Consider the following 17136-nt stretch of genomic DNA (forward strand, 5'->3'; position numbering starts at 1 on the left):
AAGGGCGCGAGTGACTGTTGTGAGGGCCTCCTAATCCAGGTAGGGATGCAACTGGTGCACCAGGCGAACCTGGGCAAATGCCCCCCTGGTCACAGCCGACAAGTGGTGTTCAAAAGTCAGCTGTGGGTCCAGGAGGACTCCCAAATTGCGAACCCTGTCTGAGGGGCGTACTGTTTGACCCCCCAGCCTGAGAGATGGAACACTTGGCCAATTAGTAGGAGGGAAACACACCAGCCACTCGGTCTTATCCGGATTGAGATATATATATGAAGAAAAAAACAGCCTACTAATTTACAGGTGCAGGAGTTACTTCGTAGGTTTACAGAAGCTTACCTTTGAAGTCCTAAAGATGCTTTTAAAAGGCAATTGGACTTTCTTTGTTTTTCCTTGAAGAGGTTTCGCTTCTCATCCAAGAAGCTTCTTCAGTTCTGTTCTTCAGTTCTCCAGTTCTCCAGAAGTGAAGAAGCTTCTTGGATGAGAAGCGAAACCTCTTCAAGGAAAAGCAAAGTCCAGTTGCCTCCTGGAAAAAAAAGACACTTTTGGGACAATCAAGACTTGGATGAATGAGAATCTCCATAGATGCTTACCTCTGAAGATTATCACAGGAATTATAATCTGTATAAAATGAAGAAGCAGTGTAATACTTTATTATAGTAAATCTTTGATTCTGCAGATCTAGATTGAGGTAGACCAGAGGAATATCTGAATTACAGCAAAAGATGCACTTCAGCCAAGCAATGGACAAAGTCCGTTGTTTGCCAAACCAATCTGGGCAATGTTTGATGCTCTTCAAGGACAGCCCCATGTAGAGCGCATTGCAATAGTCAAGACTATTAAAAATAAATAGCAAAGGGGCTCTGAATGGGCACTTCTTCCCATGTAAAATGGGTTAAGTCAAGAGTTGATTCTGGAGACCAGGATGGCACTGTCTAATGAATGACTAATCGTGTTTGCTGACTCTGTGCATTTTTCCCTCTCTTTCTCTCTCTCTCTCCCTCTCTCCCCAGCACGTCTCCTTTTTCCTCCGAGATCCTGCAGATGGATTTTGAGATGGAAGCTCTCAGCGAATTGCAAGGAATGCAGTTTGTTACGTGGCAGGTTGAATATCCCGGAGGAAAGACATCTGACCTCAGCATCTCCAAGATTTATGTCAGCCAGAAGGATCTCGTTGGCATTCTTCCCTTAGCTATGGTATGATGAATTATTTCTGCTTTTGGGTTGGGGATCTCAACCAGTGGCGGGATTTAGCCAGTTCGCACCTATCCAGGAGAACCGGTTGTTAACTTTCTAAGCAGTTCAGAGAACCGGTTGTTGGAAGAAATCTCATTTTGTTTTTCCCCACTTTACAGGGCTAATCCTGTAAGGAAGGCAGGAAGGAAACATTCTACTGTTGTTTCTAGCCTAATCTTTATTGCCCTGCTTACAGAAACTGCATCTCCGCTTAACCCTTATTCCATTACAAGCCCATCGATATGAGTGACGGTGAATTGGCCATGCCCACCCAGTCACATGACTACCAAGCCCCACCTACCCTGCTGGTCATTAGGGCAGAGAACCAGTTGTTAAATTATTTGAATCCCACCACTGATCTCAACCGTAGTAGCTCCTCCACCATGTGAGTAGACCAGAGTGGAATGCAACAGATATGCTCTTGCCTTCCCAGTCCCTGAATGTGAAGGTTGAAATTCAGGTGTGCTCCAGGTTATTTCCGTTACCTTACGATCAGTGGTGGGTTGCTCTTACTTTTGCTACTGGTATGCTGCTCGTGGTCCGTTTGTGCACACATCAGATGTGCTTTGTACATTCGCCTGATATGCACTGTGCACACATGCCCACTCCACCGCCCCTGCGACACCCAGCTGCTCGTCAGAGGCTGCGCAGGTGTCGCACGCTGTGCGTGCATGCTCAATTGCCCCGGTTATCTTAAAAACAGGTAAGGAACGTAGGTGGACACGTGGGCCAAATGAGCCACCATACTGGTACGGTGGTCACTGCTCCCAACTACTACCGGTATGGCTGTACTGGGCCGTACCGGCTGGAACCCACCACTGCTTACAATGCTTTGGAAGAGCAGGGGAATTCAGAAGAGTAGGGGGAAGGCTTTTCTTCTTGGATTCAGGATATTGGAAATTATTTTGGATTTTCCCTGTTTAAGTTAATGTTCTGCAGAACATGTTCTGTGTTTCCCCGAAAATAAGACAGGGTCTTATTTTCTTCTGACCCCCAAAATAAGCACTTGGCTGTCCTCCCTTCTGTTGGTGAATGGAATGGTCCATAGATTAAAGACAAAACATATGAAAAACGGTTGCAGGAACTGGGCATAGCTAGTCTAGTGAAGAGAAGGACCAGGGAGACAGGAGAACAGTCTTCCAATATTTGGGGGGCTGACACAGAGAGGAGGGGGCTAAGCTATTTTTCCAAGCACCCGAAGGCCAGACAAGGAATAGTGGATGGAGACTGACCAAGGAGAGATTCAACCTAGAAATAAGGAGGAACTTTCTGACAGTGAGAACAATCAACCAATGGAACAGAAGTTGCCTTTGGAAGTTGTTGGAGCTTCATCACTTGATGCTTTCAAGAAGAGATTGGGCTGGCATTTGTCACAAATGGTGTAAGGTCTCCTGATTGAGTGGTGGGGGGAGATTGGACAAGATGACCCATAAGGTTCTTTCCAACTCTGTTAATCTGTTAAATCTGTTAAATAAATGTTGTCCAAATCTACATGATCCCTGATCCACCAGAGTTACAAGCTTCTAATCCATTCATTGATTGGCAACAAATGCCTTTGCCTTACCCTGACCTTTCCTTTTCGGTATCTTTTGTTAGGACATCAGCTCAACTGTCCCTGAATTTATTAACCCTAGGAGATAATCTACTGACCATATTCTTTCAAGGAATGTTTAGGGGTTGAGCTAGCTGGATTTTTTGCATTAATCCAGGGTGTCAAACTCAATTTCATTGAGGGCCGCATCAGGGTTGTGTTTGACCTCGGGAAATCGGGGTGGGTGTGGCTGGGTGGGTGTGGCCACCTCAACATCACTCATGTGGGGGCGCCTGAGGTGGCCTGAGCACTCTACCAGTGAAAACGGGCTTCCAAGCTCCGTTTTCAGCTGCGACAGCCTCCTGCAACTTTCTGCCAGCAAAAATGGAGCTCAGGAGGGCAGCCCTCCCGAGCTCTGTTTTCACTGGCAGGGACACCGTGGGCCAGATTCTTGGCTGTTTCCAGGGCAGCCTCACGAGCCAGACCTAAGCACCCTGTGGGTTGCATCCAGCCCCTGGGCCTTGAGTTGGATACACCTGCATTAATTTAATATTTAGAAGGATCTTCCTCCTGTCAGCCTCCTGAAGTAAACCAGTTAGAAATTGCAACCAAATGAGCTAATTCTACCTTATTGTAAGGTGGCATTGACAGAATCTTCCAAATATTGAAGTTGTTTTGACCGAGGTTTCCCAAGAGTATGAAGCAAACTCCTTGTCCCAACAAAAACCCCTTTTATTAATTCTGCTCATTCACATCCAGAAAAGTCTTTCAAGGGAGGATTGACAGTCACAGACCTCATCTGGCTTGGAGAGCTGCCAGGCCGATATCTGCAGAACTTGGCCAGGAGTCTTGGAAAGTCACAAACCAATTAAGCGAACTACTTGTCTCCTACAAACTCCACTCCCCTTTCGCTCCTCTTTTATTTCCTCTGGGAGGGGCCATTCATCGTCCACCTGTGGCCTTACTCCCAAGTCAATTCCTGTTCTTTAGCTGTTTCCTGCATCTGGCAACTCTGTGCATGCGCTCACTGGGAACAGGCTCCAGCTGTTCTTCTGCCCCACTGATGTCTGACTCTGAAGGCAGCTGATAGCTGGCATATGGCTCTGGCCCCATATTTGCCTCCGATACAGAGCCCTCATCAGAGCCTTCCCCAGACTCCAGGACTGGCCCATTTTCCTTCCCAACCTCCTCACTGTCCAAATCTGCTACCAGCTCTGCTGGTGGGCCACAACAGTATTAACTTCATTGCTTCAATAAACGCTGATATTGGAGGGAAGGAAAGCAATGAATAGCTGACTTCCCATTCTTAGCTTGTATATTATCCAAATATAAATATAACTTGGTAGTCACGGAGGGCTCAAATTAGAATTTTACAACAATTGACCTTGGATTACTTGGATAAACAGCTGAATTGGGCCTCCTTCCCATGAAAACTCCGGAGAAGCCAAATTTTTAAATGACTGTAGCATGCACTTAAGGAGTGAACATCTATTAGGTACATATGTATATGAGGTTTTTTTGGGGGGGAGGGGAGAGATTATAATAGGAACCGGGTGGTTGCCTAGCAACGGGCTGTTAATTATTATGCTGCTAGTGAAGGTGGGGAAAATGTTTATGCTGTTCTTGGAGACCACCGATGGAATTTACCAACTTTAAAACAAGGAGGTCGCCTTTGGGCTTTAATGACCGAGACAATTATAGTGAGGGTTGATTATATTCTTACTTAAAAACTAAGCCAAACAAAACATTTATCATGCTGGATTGGTTGAATTATTCTAACTGCAGCAAGGGATTTGGGCAATTGGGGTGTTCAATTCTGTAAGGCGTAGAACAGGGGTGTCAAACCCAGGGCCCAGGGGCTGGATCCAGCCTGCAGGAGGCTTAGATCTGGTCTGCTGGTCTGATCTGGTCTGGAAATAGCAAAGGACCAGCCCGCGCGCGGGGCCGAAAATAAGGCATGAGAAGGGGGCTGCTTTTTGGCTGGCAGAGGCCTAGCAAAGCAAACTAAAAAGAAAACAAAAGGAGAAATGTTTCCCCTTTTGCGTTTGAGCATGCGGGAAGGGACAGGAAAGAAGAAAGGGAAAAAGGAAAGACAAAGAAAAAGAAGGGAAGATCGGAAGAGAGCAAGGAAGGAAAAATAAGGAAAGAGGGTAAGGAAGAAGAAAGGGGAAGGAAGAGAGAAGGAAAAAGAAAAGGAAGGAAGGAATTAAAGGGAAAAGAAAGAACAATAACTTAGACTTCTATACCGCTTCACAATGGTTTACAGCCCTCTCTAAGTGGTTTTACAGAGTCAGCCTCTTGCCTCCAACAATTGGAGTCCTCATTTTACCCACCTTGGAAGGATGGAAGGCTGAGTCAACCTTGAGCCGGTCAGGATTGAACCCCAGGCTGTGGGCAGAATTAGCCTGCAATACTGCATTCTAATTACTGCACCACCAAGGGAGGGAGGGAGAAAGGAAGGAAGGAAGGAAGGAAGGAAGGAAAGGAAGGAAGGAAGGAAGGGATGGAGGGAGGGAGGGAAGAAATTATAATGAGAGGGAGGGAGGGCCACCCTGGAAACAGCCAAGGACTGGGCTGCAGTGCCTCTGCCAGTAAAAATGGCATTTGAGAGCATGTGGCCCTCCCGAGCTCCATTGTCACTGGCAGAGGATTGCAGGAGGCCATTGCAGCCGAAACGGAGTTCAGGAGCCCATTTTCACTGGCAGAGTGCTCGGCCCACCCCAGGCGCTCCTGACATGAGTTACGTCGAGCTGGCCATGCCCCCACCCGCAAGGTCAAGCAGAATCTTGATGCGGCCTTCAATGAAATAGACTTTGACACCCCTGGCATAGAACATAGAATCACAGGGCTGAAAGATACCTTGGAGGTCTTCTAGTCCAACCCCCTGCTCAAGTAGCAGACTGTAGTAGACTATTCCAATAGGTTTTACAGGCATTCACAGATCTTTTTTGAGACTTAGAGAGACTCATGGAGAAGGCTCTGGTGTGTTTATGGTGTGTTTGTAGTGATGAGAAAACAAGCAGAGTTTGCATTTAGAATAAAGAGCATAGAATAATAGAGTTGGAAGGGAGGTCTTCTAGTCCAACCCCCTGCTCAAGCAGGAAAATCTATAGGATCCCAGTCAAATGGTTGTCCAGTCTAGTCTTTAAGACTCCAGTAATGGAGAGTGAGATGGCTGTCCTTGTGAGCTATTCCAGGATGAGTCCTTTAGATTAGATTAACAGAGTTGGAAGGGACCTTGTAGGTAGTCTAGTCCAACTTCCCCTGCCCAAGCAGGAGACCCTACACCATGTCTGACAGAGGGCAGTCCAATCTCTTCTTGAAAGTCTCAAGTGATGAAGCTCCCACAACATCTGAAGTCAACTTCTGTTCCATGATTGTTCTCAAGCTATTTTCCAAGGCACCCAAAGGCCAGACAAGGAATAATGGATGGAAACTAACCAACCAGAGATTCAACCTAGAAATAAGGAGACATTTTTCTGACAGTGAGAACAATCAACCCATGGAACAGAAATTGCCTTCAGAAGTTGTGGGAGCCTAAAGGGTTTCAGGAAGAGACTGGACTGCCATCTGTCAGAAATTGTGTAGGATCTCCTGCTTGGGTAAGGGTTGGACTAGATGACCTACAAGGTTCCTTCTAACTCTGTTAATCTGTACATCTGTATAACTGTATAACAAAAGGCAACTGGACTTTGATTTCTGCCTCCCCGTTCCTGCTTTCCTTCTGACATCTACCCGTGGTTCAAAACTGGCTACCTCATTGGCTTCACATTTGCTTTTTTCTCCCCATTATGTTGTTTTGTTGAAGGAACAAATTAGTCCTTATTGTTTCTCAAAATCTGTAGCCCTCCTTTTGGGAGTTTGCCTTCTTTTTTACTTTGCACTTAGAAGTTATTGATGTGCAAAAAGCTGGAATCAACTGTCAGCTGTTCTTAATTTTCCAAAGCTTAGCTGATCCCTGCCAAGATCACTGGCCTGGATTTCTTATTAAAAAAAAAAAGAATTGCATGTTTTTGCAAGCTCTACAAAATTAAAGAGCTGATAAACTCACCCAGGTAGGGACATCTTGCTGAGAATCCCTGTCATCAAAAGTAGGCTCTGCTCAGATAAATTATTGTCAGCATCTGGCGGCCTCCTTGAATTAGGAATAGCTGCTGAGTGCCATTCTAAACAGAAGACATCTTGACACAAAAATTGGGTTATCTGCAGTGATTTTTGTGCAACAACACTACCATTTTCCTAACAGTGTTGCTCAGCTGTTTATTAACAGGATAGTCCTCTGTCCTTTTTTAATTTTTTGTTATTTAAAAAGTCCCATTTATCCTACGGTTTATCCATTTCAGAATAACAGAGTTATTGTCTAACTCCCCTTTATTGCTCCAACTGTGCCCTCAAACCAGGGGTGAAATCCTTCCAGTTTGGCCTGGTTCAGACCAGCCAATAGGGACAATTGTCGTCAGTTCTGTGAACCGATAGTTAAAAAAAATGCTTTAAAAAGCTGGGGGGAAAAACGTCGGACGATCGCGCGAATCAGCTGTGAGTTGTGTGATCGTTGAAAGCTCTTTTTTCCGCTTTTTAAAGCATTTTTTCCTGCCGGTTTGGGTGAATAGTCAGGGGAAAAATGCTTTGAAAAGTGAAAAAAAAAGCTTCCTATGATTGTACGGATCTGCTGTGAGCTGCACAATTATCGGAAGCTTCCCCCCTCCCCCCCACACACAATTTTAAAGCATTTTTTTCCTGACTATTCACCTGAACCGGCAGGGGGAAAAATGCTGTAAAAAGTGAAAAAAACTTGGCCATGCCCACCCAGTCACATGACCCCCACCCCCCACAACCACCAAGCCACACCCACAGAACCCGGGGACGGGGGAATTAGATGTTATCACTGCTCCAAACATTCCCACATTTATCCTGGAGCAAAGCTCTCACATGCATCTTTAGAAGCCTCTGGCTGCTAGTCCCGTAAACCAGGTTAGCCAAATAGCAACCAGGGCCAGCAGTCCAGTAAGCCAGGTTAGCAAAAGAGTAACCAGAGCAAGAAGTTCAGTGAAGCAGGTAAACAGGACTAGCCCCACAGACAAAGCACAGTGAACTCCAGGTGTCGGCAAGAGCACACGAGGCTGCACAGATTCAATGCTTGTTCCCCTCAAATGCTCCTCCCACTGGAACCTCCTTACATCTCAGTCCCCAGGTGTGCCTTGTGAAAGGGGGCGGGGCAGTCCTCCCTTGCAGCTGGCTCAGTCTGCGTTGTTCTCGCCTTTTCTCTTCTCTCCATGCTCTAGGATCAGGAGAGGGTGGTCTTTGCCTGAGCTCTGCATCTCCTGATCCTCCCTGTCTGCAAGCCTTTTTAATCCTGACAAACTCTTCCCAGACTGGCTCTGCCCTTCCCCAGTTTCTTCCAAGGCCAATGGAGCTGCCCTCTTGATCTCTGGTCAGCTCTTGTTCCAGCTCCTCTTTCCCCACAGATTCAGGCTCCGACGGGGGTCATGACACCATATATATCATCTAGTCCAACCCCAGGAGACCAAGAAGAATTCCCATTGAGTTTCATGGCCTTATTTCAATGCAGCTGCAATGCAGAGGATCAGACTCCCCCCCCCCAAAAAAACAAGCAAACATTGAACAATATCCATTTCCTACCCACAATGGTTAATGTCCAATTTTATGTACATGAAAAAGAAGAAATTACAAGGCTAGTTGAAGAACATGTTCGCTTTGAAGCTTATATTATCAATTCAATACTTCATTTACTGTTCTCTTTGATCATTCTGGTACTCAGATTAATTGGTGTCTCTTCCTATGTACACTCAACACTTGTTCAAGTTAAAACCAGTTCAACAGTCGGAGTTAACGCGGGCAGAATTCCAGTCATAACCATCACTTCTGGGTAGAACGGAAGCATAAAAAAGCAGGTTTTAACAATGCACATTTAGTTAATATTCATGTATTTACTTGCAGTAAGGAGTTATCGCCCCTCTTCTCAGATAGCCCCAGGGCTACTTGCAATGAAAACAAGTATCAAAATGCTCTTTCACACACACACACACACACACACACACACACACACACACACACACACACTTAATAGATACGTATATGTGTATGTAAATAACGAGCTATTGTGACTAGCAATAGTACAGGAGCTCATTAAATATTTAAACCCCTTGCTGTCTGTTTTGTGACAGTGATGTCCGACGTGGCTAGGAACAAAGCTTCAAAAGGAGAAAATAATAATATATATATTTAAAGTGAGAAAACGAAGGCATCATTAATTCACCCTCTACTATAATTGCCCTCCCTCCTGAGTGAAATCTCTGTCCAAGGTCCTGATCAGTTGTAACCTCAAATCTAACTTTGCTAGTTGAAAAAAAGTGTCCGAGGGAACCTTATAACTTGCAGCTGGGTTGGTTCATTTTCAGTAAGAGATGTTGATGAAGATTGATGGGCATTGAAATGTTCTCACCCCCGAGTTGTCCAAAGTTGCCTTCCTTTTGATCTAGTTTAATGGGTTTTTTTTAATCTAGTTTAATACTTTGGCTACCTATCAAATACTTTGGCCCCCTAATAAGAAGGAAGGACTCCCTAGAGAAGAGCCTAATGCTGGGAAAGATTGAGGGCAATCAATGAGAGAGAATGAGGTGGCTGGAGAATGAGGTGGCTGGATGGAGTCATTGAGTTTAAATGGACTCAGGAGGATGGCAGAGGACAGAAAGGCCTGGAGGAATGTTGCCTATAGGGTCACAATGGGTTGGACACAACTTTGCAACTAACAACAGTGAAAAGAAGGATTAGGGGTGACATGATAGCAGTTTTCCAATACTTATGGGGTTGCCACAAAGAAAAGGGAGTCAACCTATTCTCTAAAGCACTTGAAGGTAAGACAAGAAGCAACAGATGGAAACGAATCAAGGAGTGAAGCAACCTGGAACTAAGGAGAAATTTCATAATAATTGGAACAATTAATCACTGGAACAGCTTGCCTCCAGAAGTTGTGGGTGCTTCATCACCAGAAGGTTTTTAAGAAGAGGTTAGACAACAATTTGTCTGAAATGGTAGAGGGTTGGACTAGAAGATCTCCAAGGTCCCTTCCAATTCTGTTATTCTTTTATTCTAATCTTCCTGGCCCCCTCTTCTTTAATGTAATAATATTCATCTTCTCTTAGTTGAAACTGAGAGTTTACCTGGTGAAGCTGAAAGATTAAGACAATCATTTTACATTAACATGACTCACATATCACGCTAGACTTACAGTGTTGGGCAGACCTAGCCATTGAGATTTCAAATCCTATAAACCTTGCTTTGCATCGTGGCACGTTGTATAAGCCAGTTATTCAAATGCATAAACTCATTGAATCATTAAATAACTTGCAGTTAATTCAACCATATCATAGAATTTGCCGGAGTGAAGCAATAGAGGTGATTTCTATGCAACCCATTGAACAAACTCGGGGGCGGGGTCTTTGGTGCTCTCTGAGTTTGGTGGTTTTCTTGCAGAAATTTCATTACCATTCTAGGTAACATCTTCAGTGCTCTGTAAGAAAACAACCAGGTTCAGAGAACACCAAGAGCCCCACAGTTCAACCCTGAGCTACAAATATTCTCTCCTGTTGGTAAAATCATCTCTGCTGGGATACATATCCAGGAGAGATAGGATTATAGAAGATCCTATTTATTGTATCTATAGAGTGAGCTTTTATTTAGAGGCTGAACACTAACAGGAAAGAGTTAGGCAGATTTCTTAGGGAAGGCTACTACACACTCCTAGGGCTACAACAGAGTAGCATTAGCAATAGGCCTTAGACTCATAGACCGCTTCACAGTGCTTTCCAGCCCTCTCTAAGCAATTTACAGAGTCAGCCTCTTTCCCCCAACAAACTGTGTCCTCATTTTACCCACTTTGGAAGGATGGGAGGCTGAGTCAACCTGGAGTCCATCAGGATCGAACTCCAGGCTGTGGGCAGAATTAGCCTGTAATACTAACCACTGCACCACCAAGGAGGGAGGGAGGGAAGGAAGGAAGGAAGGACAAAAGGAAGAGCAATAACAATAGTACTTAGACTTCTATACTGCTTCACAGTGCTTTATAGCCTGCTCTAAACAATTTACAGAGTCAGCCTCTTGCCCCCAACAATCTGGGTCCTCATTTTACCAATGAGTAGGCCCCATCCTGCAAAAAGAAGAAGAAGAAGAAGAAGAAGAAGAAGAAGAAGAAGAAGAAGAAGAAGAAGAAGAAGAAGAAGAAGAAGAAGAAGAAGCAGCATGATGGAGGAACTTCAATAAATTGCCCCAAGGACAAGAAATAGTTTTAAGCTTTTTACTATTTTAAGTTATTATTGGTTCTATTTGTTTGTTATCCCTTTGATGCAAGCTGGAATTGGGTATGTCTAGTTTAATGAAAAGAAGGACTAGGGGAGACACGATAGCAGTCTTTCAATATCTCAGGGTCTGCCACAAAGAAGAGGGAGTCAAGCTATTTTCCAAAGCACCTAAGGGTATGACAAAAAGCAATGGATGGAAACTAATCAAGGAGAGACGCAACCTAGAATTAAGAAGAAATTTTTTGACAGTGAGAACAATTAACCAGTGGAACAACTTGCCTCCAGAAGTTGTGAATGCTCCAACACTGGAAGTTTTTAAGAAGAGATTGGACAAACATTTGTCTGAAATAGTATAGGGTTTCCTGAGCTGTGGAACAGCAGGTTTCCTGAGCCGGGAGTTGGACTAGAAGACCTCCAAGGTCCCTTCCCACTTGGTTATTCTGTTATTCTTCTTAAGTTTTACTTCAATCGAAAACAACAACAATTTATTATTACAGTCTTAGACCAGCGACCAGAACAAATAAAAGCACTCAGTATATATACACTGAAAACTTCTAGTATAAAATAATAAATAACAACCAAAATCTATAATAAAATCCAGTATCAGTTATGCATGGTCTGATAGTTGCAATCCCTAAAGTGTGTGGCCCATTTGTAGGTTCAATGCTAAAAAGGAAGTGACTAAACAGTGCAAAGGGTTTTATATATTTATTTCTTTCATCAAGCATGAACTAGACAAACAGATATAAGTATTGAAATGAATATGAATACAAGGGAATATTAGGACAGGGACGGTAGGCGTGCTGGTGCAGTTATGCAGGCCCCTTAAAGACCTCTTAGGAATGGGATGAGGTTGACAGTAGGTTGAAGTTTTGGGGATTTGGGGAAGAAACCACAGAGTCAGGTAGTGCATTCCAGGTGTTGACCACTCCGTTACTGAAGTCGTATTTTCTGCAATCGAGTTTGGAGCAGTTTATCTTACGTTTGGGTCTATTGTGTACTCGTGTGTTGTTGTGGTTGAAGCTGAAGTAGTCATTGACAGGCAGGACATTGTAGCAGGCAATTTTGTGTACTACGCTTAAGTCGGATTGAAGACAGTGTAGTTCTAAGTTGTCTAAGCCCAAAATGTCAAGTCTGGTGGCATAAGGGATTCTGTTGCGAGCAGAGGAGTGGAGGACTCTTCTCGTGAAATATCTCGATTGTATTAATGTCTGATATGCAGTGCGGGTTGCAGACAGACGAGCTGTATTCGAGAATTGGTCTAGCAAAGATTTTGTATGCCCTAGTTTGCAATTCAATATTACTGGACAAGAATTAATTGCTTGCCACAATTGTTATATAACATCGCTATGGTGGAGAAGACATGTTTTTGCGACAAATCCCCAGTGCTGCTGCACAGAATCTGGCCACTTGCTCTGTAGTTATGGCCTATTCGTCCTTAACAGCCACTGGAGTACTTCAGCCAAATTCTGGCCCTCCAAGGAACACGGAGCATAAGAGTTTCCTATAATCTTCGATGATTTTAGAAAGTCCATGTGAGGTTGAACAATTGGGTGAAGAGGGGAGAAAGAACTGGTCTATAACCCCACAATAATTTGAACCGGGGAATTTTTCCAAGTCACAGCCCGACTGTTAGCAATACTAATCATAAATAGCGACCTGAGTTTGTCCAGGACTTAGAGACAGATTCTCCACTGTGTGTGCTGCCTTTCCAATCCATGTTGGAAATAGGACATTTATTATCCTTTGGATGTGCTTCTCTTTCCAGTTCCCTGGCAAGCGTTGTGTAATTCGCCATTCAAACTCGATAAGCCAGCTTTGTATTTCTAGGGTAATTAGGATTACTGGCAAACAAGGGCTGAGCTAGCTGGTCTCCCAACAAAATTAAGAGGTCTCTCTCTCTCTCTCTCTGGTCCTGCCTCTCTTTTCTTCCAAGCAAGCAGAACTCTTTTCAGTGTGTTTTCTGGGTGGGTTCCCCCCACATTATACAGGGCGGGGCATAACCTTTTCCTAGGGGGTCACAGCAACACTTGTAATAACAACACAAATAATTCATACACCATTCGAAAGCCCATCAAAAACTGAGTTTATTGACACGATTTAATAGTCAGTATGACCACCATTAGCCCTTCGAACAGCATTCAAACGAGGTGGATAAGAACACAACAAATCTTCAAACAGTTCCGTTCGATTTTCCAGATTTTTCAACACAGTTTCCAAATTCATTCTCAAAGTTTCAACCGAATATCGATTTTGACCTTGCTCCTGAATCATCAGAGCTTCCACTTCATCCTTAATTATGGCCCCAATGTTCTCTGCCGGATTGAGATCTGGCGAATTTCCCGGCCAGACGTCATTGCCCCAAAATTCGACATTGTTTTCCTTTAACAATTGCTGAGTCGCATTTGCACGCATGCAAGGAGCTTTGTCATGAAGAAAGACAGCCTCACCAACCACCAAGACATTGTCTGGATCACTGAGAAATGGAATGACATTCTCCAATAAAATTTTCTCACGGAAATAACTGCCATCCCAGGATTCCCCTTTATCCTTCAAAACCCAATGCAGTTTCTTGGCTGTGAAAATGACGAAAATCCCGATGCAAGTCGGATTGCGAACGATTTGTCGATATCGTTCATGTTTGGCGATGTCGTCGACGTCTTTAGCCCAAATTCGATCGTTCTGGAAATTCGGTTTTCGAATGGCATAAACGAAGAATTCGTCAGATGGCGCCAAATGAAGAAAATCTTCCTCGGTCCATTCAGACAACCAATCGCACAACCAAAGCCGATCTTGAACGTGTGTTTGAGTTTTCAATGGTTTGCAAATGACATGGAATGGCTTCAAACCTTCTCGTTCTCGATATCGGCTGATTGTCCTTTGATCAACTCGTTTTCCACGAATATGAAGGATTTCTTGGGCCACTTTTCGGTTTCCTTTTCGTTGTTTGCGACTGCCAGTTGCAATGATGGCTTTGCTTTCTTGGGACAGTTGCAGAGGACGCCCTTCTCCAAATTTTGTGAAACATTCTTGGGCTGTTTTGTTCCAATTATCAGTAACCCAATCCGGATGACGTTTCAATTTGTTTGCAATCCATTTTCGATTGATAAACGTCGCTCCAGCATCGTGAGCCTCTCGAAAGGCAATGCATTTTATTCTGTCAATGATCCTTTGTTCTTCCGAATCGAATTTTCCAGCCATTCTTAAAGCAAATTTAACATTTAATAGCTCATTCAATTCAGTTTTTTATGGGCTTTAAAATGAGGTGTCGCGGAAGTTGTAAACTGCTGTCGATCTTGCTGTGACCCCCTAGGAAAAGGTTATGCCCCGCCCTGTATTGTCTACTCTGTCTGTCTGTCTGTTTCTCTGTCTCTCTCTGTCTCTGTCTCGCTATCTCTCTCTCTCTTTCTGTCTCTCTCTCTCTCTCTGTGTCTTCTCTCTCTGTGTGTCTCTGTCTGTCTTCTCTCTGTCTCGCTTTCTCTCTCTCTCTCTTCTCTGTCTCTCTGTCTCTTTCTGTCTCTCTCCCTCCCTCTCCCCCTCTCTCTCTTTCTCTCTCTTCTCACTGTCTCTCTGTCTCTTTCTGTCTCTCTCTCCCCCCCTCTCTTCTCTCTGTCTCTCTGTCTGTCTGTGTCTCTCTCTCTGTCTCTCTCTGTGTCTTCTCTCTCTGTGTCTCTCTCTGTCTGTCTTGTCTCTCTCTGTCTCGCTTTCTCTCTCTCTTTCTTCTCTGTCTCTCTGTCTCTTTCTGTCTCTCTCCCTCCCTCTCTCCCTCTCTCCCTCTCTCTCTTTCTCTCTCTTCTCACTGTCTCTCTGTCTCTTTCTGTCTCTCTCTCCCCCCCTCTCTCTCTTCTCTCTGTCTCTCTGTCTGTCTCTGTCTCTCTCTCTGTCTCTTTCTGTGTCTTCTCTCTCTGTGTCTCTCTCTGTCTGTCTTGTCTCTCTCTGTCTCGCTTTCTGTCTCTCTTTCTTCTCTGTCTCTCTGTCTCTTTCTGTCTCTCTCCCTCCCTCTCTCCCTCTCCCCCCCTCTCGCTCTTCTCACTGTCTCTCTGTCTCTTTCTGTCTCTCTCTCCCCCCTCTCTCCCTCTCTCTTCTCTCTGTCTCTCTGTCTGTCTGTGTGCGTCTCTCTCTCTGTCTCTCTCTGTGTCTTCTCTCTGTGTGTCTCTCTCTTTCTGTCTGTCTTGTCTCTGTCTTCTCTCTGTCTCTCTCTGTCTCTGTCTCTCCCTCCCTGTCTCTCTCTCTGTCTTCTCTCGCTCTGTGTCTCTCTCTTTCTGCCTTCTCTCTGTCTCTCTGTCTCCCTCTGTGTGTGTATCTGTCTGTCTGTCTCTCTCTGTCCCTCTTTCTGTCTCTCTGTCTCTCTCTGTCTCTCTGTCCTCTCTCTCTCTCTGTCTCTTTCTCTCTGTCTCTTTGTCTCTTTCTCTGTCTGTCTCTTGTTCTCTCTTTGTCTCTCTCTGTATTTCTCTCTGTCTCTTTCTATCTCTCTCTTTTATCTCTGTCTCTCTATATCTTTCTGTCTCTCTGTCCTCTCTTTCTCTGTGTCTCTCTCTTTCTATCTATCTCCTCTTTGTCTCTCTCTCTCTCTCTCTCTCTCATTCTATGTGTCTCTCTGTTTCTTTCTCTCTGTCTGTCTCTTTGTCTCTCTCTCTCTCTCTCTCTTTGTCTCTCTCTCTGTCTCTCTCTCTGTCTTTCTCTCTGTCTTCTCTCTCTGTGTGTCTCTTTCTGTCTGTCTTCTCTCTGTCTCTCTCTCTCTCTCTCTCTGTGGGTCTGTCTCTCTGTCTCTCTGTCTCTCTGTCTGTCTTCTCTCTGTCACTCCCTCGTTCTCTCTGTGTGTGTCTCGGTCTGTCTCTTTTTGTCTCTCTGTCTCTTTCTGTCTCTCTCTGTCTCTCTCTCCCTCTTATGTGGCAAAGTTCCTATTGATCACCTCTTTTTCTGTCCTCCCCATTCCTTTCTGCTGAGAGCACCAGGGAGGTCTGCTTACAGTGCAATCAAACCAAATGGAAAATTAACCTCTTGACTAATGAATTAAAGCTCGGCTGGGGTGAAGATTTCCGGCACGGCCGAGATGCGTGGAGTCATCTCTGGCCCTCCCTGCCTCTAGAGAAGAGGCAAAGCATGTAATTTTTGCATTTCTGAAAAGTAAAGTCTTCCACTTAGGCAAGGAAAACCAAAAATGCCCATATAGACTGGGTGAAACCAGGCTTAATAGTAGTAACTGCTAGAGGGATCTTGGAGTCTTAGTGGACAACCAGCTAAATATGAGCCAGCAGTGCAGCGGCAGCCAAAAAAGCAAAAAAGCACCCGAAGGCCAGACAAGGAATAATGGATGGAAACTGAACAAGGAGAGATTCAACCTGGAAATAAGGAGGAATTTTCTGACAGTGAGATCAATCAATCAATGGAACAGAAAATGCCTTTGGAAGTTATGGAGGCTTCATCACTTGAGACTTTAAAGAAGAGACTTTTGTCAGAAATGGTGTAGGGTCTCTTGCTTGGGTAGGGGTTGGACTAGATGACCTACAAGTTCCCTTTCAACTCTGTTAATCTGTTAAGATTGGTGGCTGTTTTATTGCAAGGCTCTATTAGCAGAATCTTACAAGTCTGAAAATACGAATCTCTCACTGTCTCTTTTTACATTCTGATAAGTTAGGAAAGATCCTTCCTAAGTTTCTTTTCCTTCCCATTATCAGCTGAGGCCCCTTCTCCTACTATCTGATTGTTTTCTAGTTAGAACAATTAATCAGTGGAAGAGCTTGTCTTCAGAGGCCGTATGCCAGTTATCAGCTGCCTTCAGAGTCAGACATCAGTGAGGCAGAAGAACAGGTGGAGCCTGTTCCCAGTGTGCGCATGTGCAGAGTTGCCAGACGAAGGGAAGAGCTAAAGAACAGGGGTCGACTTGGGAGTAAGGCCACAGGTGGACGATGAATGGCCCCTCCCAGAGGAAATAAAAGAGGAGCAAAAGGGGAGTAGGAGACCATTAGTTTGCTTCATTGGTTCATTGGTTCGTGATTCTCCGAGACTCCTTGCCAGGTTTTGCAGATATTGGCCTGGCAGCTCTCCAAGCCAGAT

General features: G+C 44.5%; 1 protein-coding gene across 1 annotated transcript in view; it reads left to right on the forward strand.

Moving 5' to 3' along the window:
* Positions 1–1026: 1026 nt before the first annotated feature.
* TMEM132D (transmembrane protein 132D) overlaps positions 1027–17136 on the forward strand; it is a 111751-nt gene continuing 95641 nt past the window's right edge. Inside the window, exon 1 of the mRNA XM_032229521.1 lies at positions 1027–1191. Coding sequence (XP_032085412.1) covers positions 1039–1191 — 153 coding nt within the window. The 5' untranslated portion in view covers positions 1027–1038. The remainder of the gene's footprint in view (positions 1192–17136) is intronic.

The sequence above is a fragment of the Thamnophis elegans genome, chromosome 13 (genome assembly GCF_009769535.1).
Source record: "Thamnophis elegans isolate rThaEle1 chromosome 13, rThaEle1.pri, whole genome shotgun sequence".
Taxonomy (NCBI): Eukaryota; Metazoa; Chordata; class Lepidosauria; order Squamata; family Colubridae; genus Thamnophis; species Thamnophis elegans.